This window comes from Arachis ipaensis, chromosome B3 (assembly GCF_059453495.1).
Source record: "Arachis ipaensis isolate K30076 ecotype BB chromosome B3, ASM5945349v1, whole genome shotgun sequence".
Lineage (NCBI taxonomy): Eukaryota > Viridiplantae > Streptophyta > Magnoliopsida > Fabales > Fabaceae > Arachis > Arachis ipaensis.
The window spans coordinates 141,319,854-141,340,053 of record NC_142438.1 but is presented as its reverse complement, the minus strand read 5'-3'; the positions used below and the strand labels follow the sequence as shown (position 1 = coordinate 141,340,053).

At 33.7% G+C, this 20,200-nt stretch overlaps 3 protein-coding genes across 10 annotated transcripts; 2 read left to right on the top strand and 1 right to left on the bottom strand.

Moving 5' to 3' along the window:
• Positions 1 to 4,052: 4,052 nt before the first annotated feature.
• Positions 4,053 to 13,525, top strand: LOC107631765 (uncharacterized). Of its 8 annotated transcripts, none has more exons than XM_088507757.1 (19): positions 4,053 to 4,231; positions 4,732 to 4,773; positions 4,890 to 4,991; positions 5,975 to 6,022; positions 6,174 to 6,266; positions 6,706 to 6,817; positions 7,480 to 7,525; positions 8,149 to 8,220; positions 8,354 to 8,416; positions 8,522 to 8,676; positions 8,810 to 8,874; positions 9,614 to 9,764; positions 9,880 to 9,985; positions 11,191 to 11,326; positions 11,847 to 11,911; positions 12,022 to 12,186; positions 12,411 to 12,483; positions 12,570 to 12,630; positions 12,929 to 13,525. In XM_088507757.1, the coding sequence occupies exons 1-18, from the start codon at positions 4,228 to 4,230 to the stop codon at positions 12,605 to 12,607; spliced, it is 1,536 nt and encodes a 511-aa protein (XP_088363883.1). In that variant the 5' UTR covers positions 4,053 to 4,227; the 3' UTR covers positions 12,608 to 12,630; positions 12,929 to 13,525. The 8 variants fall into 8 exon arrangements, with proteins under 8 accessions (XP_088363883.1, XP_088363885.1, XP_020975436.1 ...); XM_021119777.2 differs by having other exon boundaries at positions 4,068 to 4,231; positions 13,130 to 13,525; XM_016335310.3 differs by having other exon boundaries at positions 4,072 to 4,231; positions 4,887 to 4,991; positions 13,130 to 13,525.
• Positions 13,526 to 13,987: 462 nt separating this feature from the next.
• Positions 13,988 to 16,145, top strand: LOC107631770 (microbial collagenase). Its single transcript, XM_088507760.1, has 4 exons — positions 13,988 to 14,347; positions 14,527 to 14,709; positions 14,830 to 14,889; positions 15,702 to 16,145. Exons 1-4 carry the CDS (start codon positions 14,066 to 14,068, stop codon positions 15,987 to 15,989), a joined length of 813 nt encoding a protein of 270 aa, XP_088363886.1. The 5' UTR covers positions 13,988 to 14,065; the 3' UTR covers positions 15,990 to 16,145.
• Positions 16,146 to 17,584: 1,439 nt separating this feature from the next.
• Positions 17,585 to 20,024, bottom strand: LOC107631769 (20 kDa chaperonin, chloroplastic). Its single transcript, XM_016335313.3, has 6 exons — positions 19,694 to 20,024; positions 19,441 to 19,615; positions 18,696 to 18,875; positions 18,417 to 18,572; positions 18,154 to 18,231; positions 17,585 to 17,899 (listed from the first exon to the last, which is right to left on the bottom strand). The coding sequence occupies exons 2-6, from the start codon at positions 19,609 to 19,611 to the stop codon at positions 17,726 to 17,728; spliced, it is 759 nt and encodes a 252-aa protein (XP_016190799.1). The 5' UTR covers positions 19,612 to 19,615; positions 19,694 to 20,024; the 3' UTR covers positions 17,585 to 17,725.
• Positions 20,025 to 20,200: the final 176 nt, after the last annotated feature.

The window sequence follows — 20,200 nt, the reverse complement described above, 5'->3', positions numbered from 1 at the left end:
TTTGTTGAGGTCATACAGATTGAAGAGAGGAAAGGTTAAGACAGGTTAACAGTGTCGGCAGCAAAGTTCAGGTGTGGTGTGATTGACTATCTGATTTTGGGAGGTTGTGGTCTATTCCGGATTCACTGAAAGAACATTTTGAGAATTGGACATGTGTTGCTAATAGGAAAGAGGAGTGTAACAAGTGGCTCATATGTTTTTTTACAGTTATTTGAAATGTGTGGCTAGAAAAAAAACGGGCAGATCTTTAATAACAAGAAATCTAGAGTGGTGTTTCACAGATCCTTGATCAGTTACAGAGAATAGAATAACTTGGATCCCTTTTGTTGTTGATGGTAATGCCGGAGACAACACTAGGGATTGTTCTTAGGCTTTTTCTTTGTTTTTGATGGTTGTGTCTCTGTTTGAGACTTTATCGCTCCACTTTATTGGGTTAAGCTCTTTTGTTCAAAAAAAAAAAAAGACGACAAAAGAAGAAAAAAGAAAGAAAGAAAGAAAGAAAGAAAGAAGGAAGGAAGATATGGAAAGAAGAAGAAGGGGGTTGAGGCACGGAGAAAAAGAGAAGAACCAAATGGCTTGAAAAAATCTAGAATTTTTAAAAAATACTAAGGGTAAATTTGTCTAAAATTTTAGTTTAATTTGTGTCTCAGGATGAAAATTCGTGTCTCATTATTTGAGAAAGACACAAAATACAAGTATTTTATGTATTCTTGTGTGTAATTCTTTTTTTTATGTCTCACAAAACAAACATTGAACATATGTTATCGTGTCTATATTTTTGATGGACATAGACAATATCCAAACAGACTTTTAAAAGTCTACCAACATTAATTTAAAATAGATACGCATAAAATTATTGGCTTTATTTATTCTAAAGACACAAATCATCAACATCAAATTTATTTCAATGAGAATTTATTTATGTATATTTATTAAAATATTATATGTATCATTTTTGTTCATATATTTTTTATTTTTAGCACAAAAAATAAAAAATGTGAATTTTAGTTTTTAATATATTTATTATGTAGTTATTAAAATAAAAGTATAAAATTTTTTATTAAAGTTTTTTAATATATTTTTATTTTTAATATATTTACTATGCTTTGAATTAAAATAAATTTTGTATTATAATAAATTTTTTTAATTCATATCTATTTAGCATGTGTGCGTTCCGGCATAATAAATCGAATCAAATTGTTTTAATTACTCGATTCGATTTATTATGCACATGGTATACATAGTAAATCAAAATTTGCTAATTTTATATACGATTTATTATGTATACCTTCTATATAATAAATCGAATAAATACTTAAATTGAGTTTATTTGATTCGATTTATATAAACCTATTAAAAATAAGCGTGGATCCAATTTTTATTGAAGATATTTGCATAATTTTAATTTTCAATCAATTTATTAATTTATTAACGTAAATTACCCATAAGTTTAAATTTATTTTAAAATAAAGTTTTTCATTTTTTAAAGTTTGATTATCATGTTAGTCTTTATAGTTTTACCAAACTTTTAATTAGGTCTTTATACATTTTTCTTTTCAATTGAGTTCTTATACTGTTTTTAGTTTTATAATTAATATATTTTTATATAAAAAATATTAAAATTAACAAAATATTTTTTTAAAAAAAATATGTGGTTAAAGATCTAGTTAGATTTTTTTATTGTTATTCAATTAAATTTAATATTTTTTATACTAAGATAGACCTAATACAAAGCAGTATAAAAGTTAATTGAAAATAAAAAATATAAAGATCTAATTAAAAATTTGATAAAATTATAAAAATTAATAGAATAATTAAATATTTTTTAAAAAATAAATGATCATTTGTATTGAAGGATATTTTAAACTTTAATGAATTATATTTTTTTTAAATTAGGAAAAAAATTTAAATTTAAAATCTCTAAGCGAGGAAAAAAGTTATGCCATTTGAACTATATTTTGTTGACAATTTTAACAAATTACTTACGAAAAAATAAAATTGAACTTATATAAATAAATTTAATTCGATAGAACTACTCAAATAAAACTCTATTGATTCTGAATTTTTATCTTAACCTATTTTAACCTTAGATATCCAACCACAATTTTAATCTCACCCCCTCTTTCCTCTAATTTCTAACCACTTACCACCGACTATTATCTTCTCACTTAGGATTTGTTTGGATGTAAAATGGAAAATAGATGGAAAGAAAATGGATGGAAAGAAAATGAGAGAAAAAAAATAAAAAGAAAAGTTAATTTTTTTTTGTATTGTTTGAATGAGGAGAAAATAAAAGGAAAGAAAGTAGAAAGAAATTTTTCTCTTGTTTGGATGGAAAGAAAAATAAGAAGAGAGAAAATCATACCTAAATGAAATTACATTAATACCCTTATTTATATTATATAAAAATTATAATATATTAATATAACATAAAGGGTAAATTTATAATATTATACTTACAAATTTTCTTCGGTTTTCTTCGCATAAGTGAAGTGAAAACTTAAACATGGGTCCCACGTCAATTTTTTTCCTTTCCATCCAATTTCCTTTCACATCCAATCAAAGAAAAAATAAGTTTTTCATTCATTTTCATTCTCTCTATTTTCTTTCGTTTAGTTTTCTTTTATTCCAAACACAATGTTAAAGACATAGCCTAAAAAATTTTTTTTTGTGGGTTATTATTTTTTTTTTGCTAATACTGAAGAAGGAATTATTATTATTTTTTTTTTGGTTGATAAATTACGCAACTCCTAATTTTAGGTATTACACACACTCACACACACCACATCCACACATGTAAGATATCTCCTTTTTTTTTTTGTTAAGTTTGCATTAGATGAGACTCGAATCCGAGACTTCTTAGTAAAAAGGAAAGACATATGCCATCTGAACTAAAATTCATTGATAAAAAGAAATTATTAGAGGGACAAGATTCACTGCTGGACCATCTAATTGGGATAGGCCCAATTCTATTCACACTAAATAAGATAATAAAACAAATTGCAAGCCCAATAGGAACTATTCAATTTCCAGGAGGCAAATAAAATGGGCTTACCAAAAATCCTTCTAAGTGGATCACAAGCAACACCAGCCACTATCTTAGGTGGCCAAAATTCACAATTGAATCCACAGGAAAACATTAAAGTGTGTGTTTGGTTTGTGTATTCATTTTCAGTGTTTTATGTTTTTTAAATTTTATAAAGAAAAAAAGTGAAAATACTAAAAATTCAAAAAATAAAAAGCACTAAAAATAAAAATAGACAATAAAAATACAAACTAAATGTATCCTGAATAAGCTGAATTTTTCAAAAATCATCACCAAACGTAGCATTTGATTCATGTCCGTATATATGAATCAGACATACAACAATACATGTACATTATTTGTTTTGAGGTACAAATCCAAGAGGGACATGACTTACACATAATTAGTAATTAGTAATTACTCACAAAGAATATGAATTTTTTATATTTAGATAAAAAGATTTAGGACAAAAATTTACCAATTTATGTATTTAGTTGTATTTTTTTGGGCATTAAAATTCAAACACGAAAACAAAATTTACAATATTTTTCATGGTCGTACCAACTAAAAAATAACTTATAGTAGTGAGAGACTTAAATCTTATCTTCTTCATTTTATTGTTTTTTTTTTTAATATTTGTTCCTCAATGTTCTTATGCATCAACATTTTTTTGGAAAATAGACTTCTAAGTTTGATTCTTTTTCTTCTTTGGCAATTTTTGGAGGGATAAAATTTTTGAATTTGTCAAAAATAGAAACTCTCAAAGAGTAATAGTACAAAAATAAAAATAAAAAATAAAAAGTGAGATAATCCATTGAAGAATACGAAATATGGAAACAAACACATCACATTGTGGATATATGTGTAGTTATGTTCATCTTAAATTTATGCTTCTATTTTTTTTTTGGTGACTAATTTGTGCTTCTATTTGAAAACGCCATAGCCATGTTAACATTTAAAAAAAAAAAATGTGAAAAGAAAGAGATTACAATAGAATTATTATAAGAAAAGAAAAGAAAAGAAAAGAAAAGAAAAAGAGTTAGAGTAGATTCCCCCACTAAGCAAGTAACAAGTCACACAAGAGGGGAAATAGAATAGAAGAGACTTCCAGTAACACAAGCCTCCCACGCATTTTGCTTCGTTGTTCCGTGTGCTCTCCGAAACCTCGTTCCGCTGCAGAATCTTACTCTGCTCTTTTCACTATGGGTAAGTACCAATCCCTTCCCTTCTTTCCGATTAACCGCGCACCGTTCTTCTTAATCTGTTTTAGATCTGCATGCTCTCAGCTTCCGGTAGCTATTATCGTTAATTCAAACGATCGCCAAGGAATCGATATGCCTTTACTTCGACTGCTTTTGCTTGCGATGTTCCAATTTGCAAGTTCCTATTCTGCCTGCTATCATCTTAACTTGTCTGCTTCGCACAGATATCATGTTTTCAGCGTTGTGTTCCTTTGTTTCGCAGCTAGTTTTATAGACTGGTTGTGGCAATAGTTGAATTTATGTAAGCTGAGTTGCATGTTATGGCGGCGATCTTTATTTGGATAGATAGTCGCTTAGGTTATAATTTATATTATTTTAATTCCATTAAAAAAAAAGAGAGTTTAGTTTTCGAAGGATTATTGCTTTTCCTGCATCGCATAAAAAACTCTACTCTGGGGTTTTAAGAAACTTAGGAAATTTGTGTCTGTTCTGTTTCAATCGTAGATATCGAGGAAGACATCCGTTCTTTGCAGCTTGACTCAGCAGGTAACCCAAAGGCCTGTTGATTTCTGTGTTTTTTTTTTTTTTTTTTTTTTTGGGTCTTTTTCTACTTCTTTTTATTTTTTTGATCTTTCTATCCATTCTTGACTGTGTTATAGCAGAAGACAATAATGGGGTGGTAATTCCAGATGATGTAAAGCCAGAAGAAGTTGATAAATCTGAAAAGATTGAAGAAATTGAGAAATCTAATGAGATGGATGAAGGTTGGTAGTAACTAGTAAGGAAATGGTTGATTCGGTGTTTCCCTGTGCCTTCTTTTTTGTTTTATCTTTTTGGAGGAAATAAATCTCGTTAATGTCAAAACTCTATCATCATTGAACTTAAAGCTTCGTTGCTTTGCTGTCCTTTCTTAGTTTTAGTTTTAGTTTTGCATTTTTGTTTCCTTTTTTATTTTTTTGTTCTTTTTCTGTTTGGCTTTCATTTGCACACTATACTTTCAACTATCATACCAGTTAACACGTTTTTTTTTTGAGATCTTTTCCTAACGTGCATGTATTAATGCTCCATATAATAGCACCTTTTGGTTCCCAGTCAATACAGTCGATTGTCAACTTTATTTGTTCAGAAAAATTGTTTTAGTCAGAAAGCTATCATCAACAGCTATAACAATGCCCTAAAAGATAATATAAAAATGTGAGAACACGAGTTTTACTTTTTGTTCCCCTTATGCGAGTCTTTTTGTTTAGAATCTGATGTTACTACTTAGTATTTTGTAGGTTATAAATGCTCATTTGGTCTTGAGTGAATTATGATAGAAAATGCAAATGGAGTGCACAGATTGTCCACAGTTAGGTTTTGTTAACTAGACGTGTTGTGCTTATTTGTTCTGTTAGAACCAGAGGAGCCTGCTTGCGTATTATTGTTGTTGAGAAGTATATGTTTGTAGAATGTAAAAACAGATTGCATCCAATTTCACTTGTCCTCCCTTTAACTTTAATTACTTGCACGCCATCACTTGTCATTCAATAATAATGAATAATTTTGTATCTTCTTGATATAATGTTGTACTCGTTTCTTAGGACATTGAACGATACATTACCTATGTTTCTTTTTGGTTGTTTTATTGTGGTTGCTGCTATGTCACCACATTTGTGTTATATTTGATAGTATAAATTAATGATGAAGAGCATTATATGAGGAATTTTACTTTTGTTGTACCTTGCCCCCTTTATTCCTTTGGTTTCAGATCCAAAGCAGGAGGTTCAGGCACAGCCTAGCCAGGCTGAGCCAACAGGTAATTGGGAAATGAATTTACTTTTCAAGTATGTGATTATGTTTTATATTGATCTTTTGAAGTAAGACTGCTCATTGCCAATGAAGATATAAATATCCATCTCATTGCCAATGAAGATATAAACATCCTTTTCTATGGCTTTGATTTGTAGTGAGAAATAGAGAAATTCCTCCTGTACAAGATCAACAAGATGAGCTTGACAACCAAAAAAGGCACTTGAATGTTGTATTCATTGGCCATGTTGGTAAGCTGATGAGTTCCTCACTGTTCCTTTATCAATATATAAGTTACTGGGTTTACTTTGAGCCTGCCTTGTTCAATTGTTGTTCATCTGCATTAGATTAGATGACTGTTCAACTGCTTGTAGTTTTTAAAGATCATTGAAGTATAGATGTTCATCCTACTAATGGATTAATGAAGAAATTATGCTCACTGCTTCTTTTTCACTGGCTTATAAAGTCTAGAAGAATGCCCATGGGACTCGGGTGGCCTTATTCATTATTCAGGATGAACACAGGGTTCATTGGCTTTTGTATTATTATGGGGTTAAAGATGGCCTTTTTACATCAGCATTCCATGTTTATACAGAATATTTAAATGAATTTTTTTTACTACTATTATTATTGTTGTTGTAAAATTACTGCTGTTCTAGCTGTAATTTGTTCTTGTATTTCTTCTTCCAGATGCTGGTAAGTCAACAACCGGAGGCCAGATACTTTTCCTCAGTGGTCAGGTTGATGAAAGGACTATACAGAAATATGAGAAAGAAGCTAAAGATAAAAGTCGAGAAAGCTGGTTAGCCCATTTACTTTGTTTTGTTAATTGAAGGTGACCTGTGTGCCCTTGTTGCTCTACTGCTTTAACACGACAACATAATATAGGTGCAAATAAGTATCAAACAAGTTCATAAATAGGTATGCAGTCCTGTAGTATGTGCAAAGTCATGGGAATAGAACATGCACTTCAGCTCCACCAATTATGTCCATTTGGATTTTTAACTTAGACTTGTGAATAGCTATGGGATCCTTTTACTTATATTCTTATAATTGTGTCACACTGTTGTGTAATGTGCTGTTTGAGATTTACACTGTTAGTGTGATTATTTTATTTTCCCTTTTGAATGCTTTATCTCTTTGGAACTGCAAAACTGTAAATATTATTGAAACCTCTCGCTCTGCCTCTTTATCTCTATCTTTCAATGACAAATGTGGCATGCTGATTTATGTATTTTCTCAAGTCTGTTTTTTGTTATACACTTGTTAGTTGTCAGTTACATGAGAAATTCTTTTACTTTTCGAAATTCAGCATGTGAACCTTCCCAATTATTTTGTTTTTAGTGTTTCTAACTATATGTCTTTAGTTGAATCATGGACACTAGCTATATAATTGTAAGGGATTTTTGGGTGCTCATGTCTTTAATCTACATCGAGGTTAATAATTTGGAACTTGTTTGGTAGGTATATGGCTTATATAATGGACACAAATGAGGAGGAGAGAGTGAAGGTATGGATAATTTTATAATTTATTTGTTTTTTCCCCTTTCATTTTTTTTGGTTAGCTTAGAACTAGGGGTGTCCATGGATCGGATCGTATCTGCAGATCCGCAGTAAATATCCGCATCCGATCCGAAAATTGCGGATACGATCCTATCCGCAAATTGATCCGATCCGATCCGATCCGATCCGCACCCTTTGCGGATCGGATCGCGGATATCTGCTCTACATCCGCGTATCCGATCCGCACTATAATAATTATATATATATATATATATATATATATATATGTTTGGTATTATATTTACTTGTTTGTATGTTTTAGTTAGTAATTATTATTCATATATTGTATTATTTTATTTTTGTTATTTAGAGAGAGTTTGATTAAAAATATTTTAGGAATAAATAAGTTTAAAAGTATAAAAAAAATATTTTTATCGAATTCTTTTACATAGAAATATGATTAAAAAGAGAAGGTTTAATTATGCGGATATATCCGATATCCGATCCGATCCGATGAAAATTGTGCGGATCGGATCGAATTTTCGGCCATATCCGATCCGATCCGATCCGCGGACACCCCTACTTAGAACTCATAATAAGGGTAAAGTTGTAAATTTGTAATAATTGCAGGGAAAAACAGTTGAAGTTGGAAGAGCTCATTTTGAGACAGAGTCAACACGGTTTACTATTTTGGATGCACCTGTGAGTATCTATATTGCTGGAAAATTATCCTCAGATCTATTTTCCATGTTCTTATATCTTTATAATTATATGGTCATTTAAAAAAAAACTGGTTTTGTTGGAAGATATATCTTAAGTTCCATTGTTATTGCAGGGTCACAAAAGCTATGTTCCTAACATGATTAGTGGTGCATCTCAAGCCGATGTTGGAGTGTTGGTTAGTTGATCTATAATGCCACACTTTGTTTCTTGATCTTCTATCAGATGCTACTTGACGGGTATATATTTATATGTGCCTTTCTGTGACACTCTCAATAATCAGGTAATTTCTGCTCGAAAGGGAGAATTTGAAACTGGATACGAGAGAGGTGGACAAACTCGTGAACATGTCCAGCTTGCAAAAACATTGGGTGTGACTAAGCTGCTTGTTGTTGTAAATAAAATGGATGATCCAACTGTGAATTGGGCAAAAGAAAGGTTCTCTCTCTCTCTCTCTCTCTCTCTCTCTCTCTCTCTCTCTCTCTCTCTCTCTCTCTCGTGCGTGCTTTATACCTTGATTCACCTTTCTATCTGATATTAATGGGATTCCTTGTTGCTGGTGTGCTTCTAGGTATGATGAGATTGAGTCAAAGATGATTCCATTTTTGAGACAATCAGGGTACAATGTGAAGAAAGGTATTTGCCTTTGATTTGTCTGAGGAATATTTGCTTGTCATTCTAATTAATTAATATGTTTTTAGTTTTTGGGTTGTGGATGTATTTGTGTGGGCCAGAGTGGCCATGTGAGTGGACTATTTTGCTTCAACATAGAGAACATTATTAATTTTGAAGCATGATGCGAGTGACATTCCGGTTATCATATTTCAACCAAAAAAAGGGCAAGAGAAACACTAACCAGCACTAGCAGTAAAGTAAGCCTAGTCCCACATAGTGGGTTGGTTTTTTATTACATAGATCAAATGAATATTATGGGTCATATCCATGTTTATACCATTTTTTAATTTGAATATTTGAAATCTTTTTATGATTTCCCCTATAATTTGTCTCCTACCACATTATCTTCATTTAATTCACTCCTAACTGGAGCCTCTAAATGTCTTATCAACACGTTTGTCGCATTTCTTGAAAATTTCTTATTCTCAATTTGAGTGGTGAATGTTATTTGTCTTGTTCAATGCTGATGAAGTTTGGGACACTAAGGAGGCTGAAATGCTGGTAGTTTCTTTGGCAAAGTGCTTTATAGGTTTGGAATCTTGGGCATGTTCTTAAGGTTGTGTAGTTCATAGAATGTTTTTTCATTCCTGGATATGGATTGTATAATTCGGCATGTTCTTAGGTGCTTGAATGTATTTTCATTCCTGATCAATCATGGTATTTTTGAAGTTATTTAGTAACTATTATATCATCTTTCCAGATGTCATGTTTTTGCCAATATCTGGGCTGATTGGCACCAACTTGCAAACAAGAGTGGATAAAAGCATTTGCTCATGGTGGGATGGCCCTTGCTTATTTGAAGCGCTTGATGCTGTTGAAGTTCCTCTACGAGATCCCAATGGTCCTTTCAGGTAATATGTTTCTGAGAACATTTTTTATCTATTCCCCCTTCTAAATCCCTTTGTAGGTTCCTAATTTTATTTTAAATTTTCAGCTTTAGTAAAATTTTACTTTTGACTTGTGTAGGATGCCTATACTTGATAAATTCAAAGACATGGGAACTGTCGTTATGGGGAAAGTGGAATTTGGCAGTGTCCGAGAGGGAGATTCCTTGTTGGTCATGCCTAATAAGGTGATTTAAATATACTATGCTGTGTTTGGTTGCTGTCTCAATTTAATAGAGACATAGACATAAATACACAAGAGTACATTGACATTTTATATTTTGTTTGGTAAGTTAGACAGAACAGAACACACGATTTATAATTATAGTAAAATGTCAATTTTATCCTCATTATTTCAACACCACCACTATTTTTACATTTCTCAGTTTTCTTTTAGAATTATCAAAAATCACCAACATCTTCAAACCAAATATAAAAGCAACAAAACCCAAATCCAAACTAAATTTAATATGTAAAATTGACAAAAAAAAAGTTCAATCTCATCCCAAATGAAAAATAGTAGGAAGGCAAAGGAAACAAGAAATCATGGTTTACTGTCACACTCTCCAATCTCCATGCATCAATTTCTATTTCACTCCAGAATCATCAATTTTTATTTTTACACAAATCCAAATCAAATTCAATCTCATCTGAAATGAAAAAAATACAAAGATTCAATTTTATAATAAAAAATAAAAATAAAAAATTCAAACAGATGTAAAAGTGAATCAAGTAATGGAGACGACATTGGAGGGGAAAGGAAGGATGAGATGCAAACGAGACAGATTGAAGGAAGGAAGAGACAATGAAGACGCAGAGAGGGGGAGGAGAGGCAGAACCATAGATCTGTGGTCGTTCCTTGGCGCTAAATCAGTAGTTGTTCCCATTCGTTGCCAAGATCTTGAAGAGGAACGAGAAGAAAAGTTGTACAAACCTTGGAGAAGACGAACAGCCAGAGATTGGAAGGTGGCGGTCCTCGAAGCCTGAAGATGAAAAAAGACTGGAGAGGACATTAGGTAGAAAATGAAAGGAGTATGGTTGGGATTATCAAAAGACCGAGGGAGAAGATTATACAAAAGTTCAGTGTCTTTTTTTTTTTTTTTTTCCTCATCGTTTTTGAAGACACGAAATACATGTCATTTATGGGTAGAGTTGTGTGTTAGCTGTGTCTTTCATAATTTTGTGTCTCACCAAACAAACACCATACACATAGCACTGTGTCTATGTCTTGATGGACATGTTCACTAGAACAAACCCTACCTTAAGGTGTTGTGAGCTTTATCTTTCTGTCGTTTTTTGTTTAATCTCTTTATTTTAATATATATATATATATATATATATATTTTAGTTTTTTGCCGAAAGCAAAATGTGATATTGGTGCAATAATTTGCAGGATCAAGTTAAAGTTGTTGCTGTATTCATTGATGAAAATCGGGTTAGGCGTGCAGGACCCGGTGAAAATTTACGGATTAGGTTATCGGGTGTTGAAGAGGAGGATATATTATCTGGGTTTGTCCTGTCTAGTGTTGGTAAGGTTTCCTCCATTGCCCGACACCAAAATTTGCTGAAGGATTTTGCTGGACTTCGAAAGTTGTGCTGTTCTTATTATCTAGAGGGAGAATTTTACTTGAAGAAAAGGCGGAGTTAAAAAACTATAGCTACATAAACTGTTTTAGATCAATGTGGAAAACAAGTTTTTTGTGACTTGACTGATCCCTTATTTCATAGGTTAGAGTAAGACAATTGATGTCACAATTAATATACTATTGCTTTGCTTTTTCAGTTAGAATCATGTGAACCATAGAATACTGATTCATGAAATATTCTTTAGTTGTGCTGGGTTTTAGAAATTATGTGAATTTACGATAATGGTTGAAGAATGGTGATAGAACAACCTTTCCCAACTGCGTGTGTGCCATTTCTAGACAATTAATGTGGGGTCCATTTTTTCCCCCCCAATTAATGTTGTAGTGTCTTCATGTGGCTAGTTGGTTACACATTTCCTGTATGATGTTCTTATGTTGTTTTGCGTTTCTGTTCCTGTTGCAGCAAATCCAGTACCAACTGTTATTGAGTTTGTTGCTCAGCTGCAAATCCTTGAATTGCTGGACAATGTATGTACGGTCTTTCCCTCTGCATTTGCTCGTTAGATTGTTTTAAATTCTTTTATTTATCCCTTCATATTAATTAGTCAGGGACATTAAAATCTATCTAAAATCTGTAGGCTATTTTTACTGCTGGGTACAAGGCTGTATTGCATATACACTCTGTTGTTGAAGAATGTGAAATTGTTGAGCTGTTACAGCAAATAGATCCAAAGACAAAGAAACCAATGAAAAAGAAAGTGCTATTTGTGAAGAATGGTGCTGTTGTTGTGTGCCGTGTTCAGGTGCATTTTGTTGTTTTAAGTATTTGGAAGTAATTTCTTTTGATTTTATGTTGTCCTTCTATGTTAGGCTTCCAGAGATATGAAAGGTTATACTTCAGCATGGTTTCATAGAATTCCTGTGTCTCAAATCCAAGAGGAAACCAATTGCTGATGCTTGTTTGAATATTTTTTTTTTCCAAATATTAATGCATTTCAGTTTCATTTTTTGGAAAATGTTCTTACAGGTTACTAACACGATATGTGTTGAGAAGTTTTCTGATTTTCCGCAACTAGGGAGATTCACTCTTCGCAGTGAAGGTAAGAATTAAGTAATGATGTTTGTTTCTTCTTGGAAGTGTGATGATACTATATGCAGAAGCCTTATGGTTTATGCTGTGCTGCAGGAAAAACTGTCGCGGTGGGAAAAGTCACTGGTGTGTGAATTTCTAACAATTTTGTCTAGAGGTAAAGAATAATCAATTCGTAATTGCTTCTTGCTTTTGATGATTGCAGGACTTGCATATATGTGACTTGATTTTCATGAACTTTTGCATTTAGTTTAGCTTAGCTGGAATGGATAGGACCTTTACACACTGTTCATTCTTTACAAAAATAGTCCTCTGTGGAAATTTGACTGGGAAACTGGTTTTCAGAACTGAAATATAAAATATTTGGCATTATGCAATCCAAGATGTGTATGATTATTGACAGAGAGAAAATGATTAAATTTGTGGCACTATGTTTCAATGTCAAATGTGTACAGAACTACAGATCATCTTGGAGTTCTACGGTGTGTTTATGTGCTAAAGAATGTTTTCACGAGACCAACAAATCAATTTTGCAACTGGGTCACTCACTTGCATGTGGACTGCAGAAAAGATTCAGTTGTCATTTGCTTATAGTCTGTTACTTCTTAGAAAACCTGCTGAGATACTTGTGTTCTAAGAGCGGTTTATGTGAACAGGATGGGATTCTTGCACAGATAAGTAGATTTGCAGCGTTGAGGCTTTGTCGACATCATCGAGTTACAAATATATTTATTTAAAATAGTTACTTTTCCTTCCACCAGAGGCAGATATTTATAGACACGCTGCTACCATGTACTTGTAAGTTGTATGATGCCTAGAAAGGCCTTGCTTGGCTGGTTCAGTATCTTTCCGGTGGTTTTGGATCAATCCACCTTAGTTCGTAGCAGCAGAATCATATGATTCTCATATTTTGACACAATTAAACAAATCTCCAATCCACAGTTGACCAGTATATTTATTTTTATGTTATGTGATTTTACTCTATGGTGTATTCTCTTGTGAAATTTTTATGATGAATTTTCAAGTGGGTTACCACCGTCTATAGTGGTTAATGGAGTCTTCTTGATCGCATCTGTGAAGTGAATATTTTTTAGCTGCCAAAATTGTTCGAGGGGATTGCTCATAATTCTCATTATAAGTATGCTGAATTGGGTTTTGAGAAGCAAATATTTGGAAATTAATGAGACATAAATATTAAATGTGTTTTTTGTCAAATTGACTCAATTTGGACTACATAGTTTTGGTTGAGTTTGATGTGTGAAATTAGTCAAATTACACATTAAATTTCAAACTAAGATAACCTCATTTGTAGGTACGGTTTTGACTGCCTAAATTCTTATTGCGAGTACAGTTATAAGTTGAAGAAACTGAAAAAGCAAATACAAAGTGACACTAAGCCGAGGAAATGTGGTATTGCTATTAGAGGCTGTTGTTTCTTTCTTTCTTTTTTGTGTCACGAATTCCAGCGGCTAACAATGATAATTATTAATTAATAATGATAATAAATATTTGAGGACCACATAAGAAGAGAAATGGAATAATGCATCTGCTTAGCCCGAAACAATATCAAAATATTTTTATTTTCTATTTTAATGGCCATGATGAGCTTGCAAACAGCACCATCTCATGTGTTGTGGATTAAATCCTTCCCAAGTTGGTGTCCATTGATAAGATCCCATAAAGCATCAAAGCTCTCAGCACAATCTAAAAACAAGAATGCCACTCCTCACAGACTCGGAGGAACGAACTATCAGTGTCACTACCGTGTTAAATTTCGCAGAGAAAGAACGAGAACCAGAGCGACCCTTGATGACACTGAAAGAGAACAACTTTCCTCAACCCCACTTCTTGTTGAGGATGACAAACCCAGCAAGGTATACTTTTTCCTTGCCTTCTTTTCAGTTCGGTTTGATTCTTTTAGAATAGTCAAGATGATGAATTTTGAATCCTTAGGGTAGCTTTTCAGGCAATGATTCTTGCCCTGCTTCGAGTTTCCTTGGTGTTTTGATTTGAATTTGATATGCTTTATTTATTTATTTTCATGTCTGCTTAGGAAGTAGAGGAAAGTGTGGAAGTGCTAAAAGATGCAGCTAAGACTAGAAAGGTAGCAGCAGAGAAGGTTCTGTCTGCACTTTCTGTCATTGAGAAAGCGAAAATTGATCCTTCTGGCTTTCTTGAAACCCTGGGTGGCAATGAATCTCCTGGGAGGACATGGATGCTAATTTTCACCGCTGAGGTGAACATATTTCTATCACTTTTTTGTTTGCTCGTTCTTCTTTGGCTATAATTCTGTTTCTCCCTTTGCATGCTTGTGCTTGGCAATTTATACTTACCATACTTTTGTGCGGCGTTTTAGAAACAATTGAAGGGGGGTCGATATTTTCCTCTCACAGCTGTTCAGAGGTTTGATGCTGCTGTAAGTCTCACTTTGTATTATCTATCTATTTTTCACCTGATGCTAGCACCACATTTTTGTCTATGAGAAGCTTTCAATGTTCTTTGTTATTTTGTGCTACTTATTGATAAAGCAAGAAACATCAGAAGAATGTTATTGATAACTGATAAGTGCATCTTTGGGCATGAGGGATAAGCTGTTTCTCTGTACATTGATTGTCAGTTCATATTGTAGTTAGTTTTTCATTGCCTTTGATAATACTGGTTTATATCCAATATCAAACACGTCGTATTTTCTGTATAAACGTTTAGAAGAATAATTGAGTCAAGCATTGCAGTATTGCACCATCTGGAGGGGAAGGGATAAATGGTCCACTTCGGGTGAAGACGATCTTTAATTGCCTCCATCCTAGTTGGGGCTACTTCAACTTAAATTATAAAGTAAGATTGATTAGTCAGTTTTTTAAGGGCAAGAGAGAACTGTTAAATAAAACTTGACTATGAATGTTGTGTCAAAGCAGTTAATAATAGCTCATATGTAGGGAGTGAGGACACATTATATCAAGTATCCATTTCATTCACATAAGACCCTTCTGCAGTTCTGCATCTTAGTTAACAGTTTTTCTGGAATGTCTATTTCACTCACATCTGTTATTGATTCGCTTTATCCCTTCTCATTCAAGCAAACTCGTATTACAATTATTACTGTTACTTGTTAATCTAATTATTTGTAGTTGTATATTTCAATCATCAACTTTTGGCTATAATATCTTCAGAGAAAGTTCAGCAGGTTTTGTGATTGTTTGTTTCTAAACTAGTATTGTGAAATGTTAGGCAAAGAGGATTGAAAATGGTGTATACCTTGGACCGATTGGACAATTAACATTCGAAGGACGGCTTTCATGGAAAAAGAGAATACTGGCTTTTATTTTTGAGAACCTTAGAATAAAAGTTGGACCCTTGGGACCTTTACAGATCAACCTAGGGAAAAAGGAAGACAGGGAACCAAGTACTAAGGATCCTTTCTTCATCTGGTTTTATATTGATGACGAAATAGCTGTTGCCCGTGGCCGAGGTGGAGGAACTGCATTTTGGTGTCGCTGTAAACGTGTGTACACTTGAATCTTCCAAGTTTCTTCCCCTCTGTGTAGATAAATTTAAGGTTCAGTGAAACTTATTTATACTTATGCTGTGTATATACTTGTTCACATAAAACTCATGATACATAAATTGCCACTTGTGTAAGAAAACACAGTTTTTATTGGTTGACTTGTTTAATTCGCTTGCTTTTTTTTTTCTTCTCATTTTTTTCAGGCATCATGTTTATATACCCTGCCCTTAACAACACATTTCTCATTGGGTTGATGCAATTATTGTAACTTCATAATTCGTGCAAACATTAAAATATTATGTCAATAATAAAAGCATAGATAAAATAATCTCATGTAAGTAACTTCTCAACATTCTGTATTGCCACAACCACGTATGTATACAAAAGGTTTTTGTAAAAAAGGTATGCTTTTGCACTTTTGTCTGATCCAACCAAAGTAATAACAAACATGAACTGAGAAAGAAGCAGAAAAGAAAAGAAAAGAAAATGTAATATATTCCTCTATCCATGAAATATCTGACACGGCATAGACATATACACAGTGCTATGTTCATATTTAAATCTGCACAAACGAATCATTATCACTTTAGAAGCATGATATCTGGATTTCTCATGGTTTTAAGCCACATGTCAGCCACAATTCGGGAGGAAATAGTCCGTAACAGGTCTTGCCCCTTTTGCAATGCTTGCTTCCCTTTCTTTGCTGCCTTTCCAAAGCCATATGAGACCAACCATTGCATTGCAGTTAGCCTCTGTCTCTCATTGTCCCATGAATTCCTGTTTGTGCCACTCCTCACCTTGAAGCCTCCCACATGCATGCTGCTTAATTTGAACTACTTCTCTTCCTCCCCTTCCTTCTCCTCCGCCTGTGTTGCATGAACAACTACTAACATAGGCCCTCCAACTGCTTCATAGCGTCTCAGCGGATCCCTCAATTGGATAACCAGCATCAGTGTGGCCTTTTCTGCTTCATTCTCAGAACTAGCATTATCTTTGATCCAATCCTCAAGTGAAGAAGCAGAAGCCTAACATCTTTTCATGCTAATAAGTACCACATTAATGGTTCTGATTACATGGTGAAAGGTACTTGAAGCCTTGTCCAAAATCCAGAGTTGTTTTATCCTCTTGCCCAGCTAGACGTGGAAATTGGGGGCGAAGAAGTGGCCAGCTGCAACGATGACATCCATCATCATGCAGAGTTAAGATTGAAAATCACTTTGCCTACGATAGACAGCAGATCACCTGAGTAGTAAGGTGCGGTATTGCATCCAAACGGGAGCACAGGAAAGGAGGGGAAGGTGGAGGTAGAGGGCAAAGAAAATATATTGCCATAAGGAATGTTGAAATTGGTGTAATTCAAATTAAACCCATTAAATTAGCATAGTGCATGCTGAACCATACCTAGAGTGTGCATAACGTCGATGAAGGCTAAACTTTTTAGGCCCGAAATTAAATGAACACCTTGTAATTTCTCGAATCTAGATATTATACTGTTCTCTATTTAATCTACCATTGATCACAATGATTTTAAAATTCCCTAAAAGATTCCCTACATGCTTTTGGAAAATTTGAGGTGAGGTGGAAATTACAGACAACTGGAAAACAATTGACATCACCAGAAGTTTGTAGATTTTCTAAGATAATTGCAATGAGCTATGTTTCAGTTGTCATCGTAGATAAAAAATAATCCATTTTCCTCAAGAGCACAAAATTTTGAAGTTACAAAACAGAGAACAACTTGTTACTACTAGGAAAGGACAGCCATGATATCTGAGACCCTCAATGCAATGTAGTCCGAACCATCTTTTCCCTTGAAGTCGTTCCCAGCATATTTGGAGTACAACACTGTGTTCCCAGGATTAACAGACAACGGTTTCCTGTTACCTTCCTCATCAAGAGGCCCTGGGCCCACCGCAATCACCTAACAACATTCAACACATTACAACAGATTTTGTTCAGTCAAAATTATTGTTTAACACACTAAATAAGGGGCCAATGAAAAAAATCTCTGTTTGCTTTTTGTTTTTTTTAGTGTCATCTCTATATTCAAGATTTTCTTAATAAATTATACTCATTTTCAGGGTACCAAACAGGCCTCAAAGCAATCGTATTCATTAGAGTTATTGGGTAAAGTATACTACCTTTACAAAGAAGAGAGTAATTAAAAAAACTTACCGTTCCGATCGAAGGTTTCTCCTTGGTTGCTTCGGTAAGCAACAAACCACCTGCAGTTTTGTCCTCTGCTTGTGCAACCTGCAGTCAGAAATGAACCAATAGAAAGGTTTAGATATTGTTATAACTATCAGGTGCCTTACAAGGCTACACTTTTGGATAATAAATGTCAATCCAAAGTATAAACAATAAGGATTGCAGAAATACAAAATATATATGATTGTCAAATGATCAAATCCTGCTCTCTAACTAAGATAGGATCAAACCTGTATTAAGACTCTATCATTCAACGGTTTAAGATCCTTGATCTCTTCGGTCTCGAGGATACCAACAATGTCATCGTCCTTCAGTATAAGATGCTTTGCCCCATTGAACTCCACCTCAGTACCAGCATACTTCGAATACACAACTTGTGCACCAGTCTGTACAAAGGAAAGCATCAAATAAGTTAAGATTGGCAAGAAAATCACACTGCCTCGAAAAAGAATAGAAAAGAAAAAGATAAATAACTAAAAAGCTAATTGATTCTAAGAGATCAGCTATACCTGCACACTAATCTCTATTTTGCTCTTCCCAACAGATTTCCCCTCTCCAACAGCAACAACTTCACCACCCTGTGGCTTTGTTTGAGCAGTTGAAGGAAGTAGAATTCCTCCGTCCGTCTTCTCTTCTGCTTCCTTAATTTTAACCAGTACTCTGTCGCCAAGAGGCCTAATAGCAGTGTACTGCAAGAGAAACACTCACTCAGGGACATTACAGGAATGGGTTACAAAACCCATACATTGAGTACTCCAAAATTTTGTAATAAAAATCTCCAGGCTTACATATCAATAATTATCCGACAATCATGTAGTAATTTGGTAGAATAATCCAACTTCAATTGACAACAGCGGAAAAGAAATAAGACATTAAGTGAAAAAAAAAAAAAAAACTACAAACTTTAATCCTGACCAGAATACCTAAAATAAAAAAATGCTGGTCCCTGAAGCTGTTTTGATTCAGGACTATTTGCATTCTTCAACAAGCTTTGTACTATACTTATGTATTTTAAGCAAATAAATTGTGCTCGCACTGCATATACTAAGTCAAACCCTGAAAAACAAGTGTTTAATTCCATCTTCTAATCTTCTAAAATGCTACTGACAATATCAAACTTCTACAATATTCCCAACATACACAGTAATTAAACAAAAACTATTGCACAATTATAGTACTGTTTTAACCGAATTACAACAAATTTCTCTATCCTAATAATAATTATAAACAGAAACTTTGAAGTAAAAAATGAACCTTTGGAGCAACAACAGTTGCGGCTTTCACAACCAAACCCCGGAAGGACCTTTGAGTGAGGGTTCCAATTCTGACGACGGAGGGGAACTGAACTGCCGAAGGTCGAAGCCCTTCGAACGACGACACGTTCCTCGAGGAAATTGAGGATGCTGTTAGCTGAGCTGTCGCCATTGCACTGCAGAGCAAAACAGATTTGATAAGAAATTGATGAGGTTATTATTATTATTATTATCATTATCCAATTCACAATTACCTTCGTGGAAGAAGGAAGAGTGAGTGCGAGAGTGCGAAGGCAGTGAATGAAAAGATGATAAAAACCCTAAGACGATTAGGATTAGGAGAGAGGGAGGTTGGTTGGGTTTTATCTGATATAAAAGATGCTTCTAGATTGAACCAGCATATGTGCTCTATGTCCCGCTCGAGAGTGGATAGCGAGTAGTTAGTTTTTTTTTTTTTTTTTGTCCTGGGCCTAAAGCCACTAAAAGGAACCCGGTTTGGAAAATCCGCCCCGTTTTCACAACACAAGCTGGATCCCTGCAACTAACGGATGAAGAGCCATGGTGACCTCCAATGCATGGTTCAGTGAAACTTATTTATACTTATGCTGTATATATACTTGTTCACATAAAACTCATGATACATAAATTGCCACTTGTGTAAGAAAACACAGTCTTTATTGGTTGACTTATTTAATTCGCTTGCTTTTTTTTCTTTTCAATTTTTTCAGGCAACATGTTTATATACCCTGCCCTTAACAACA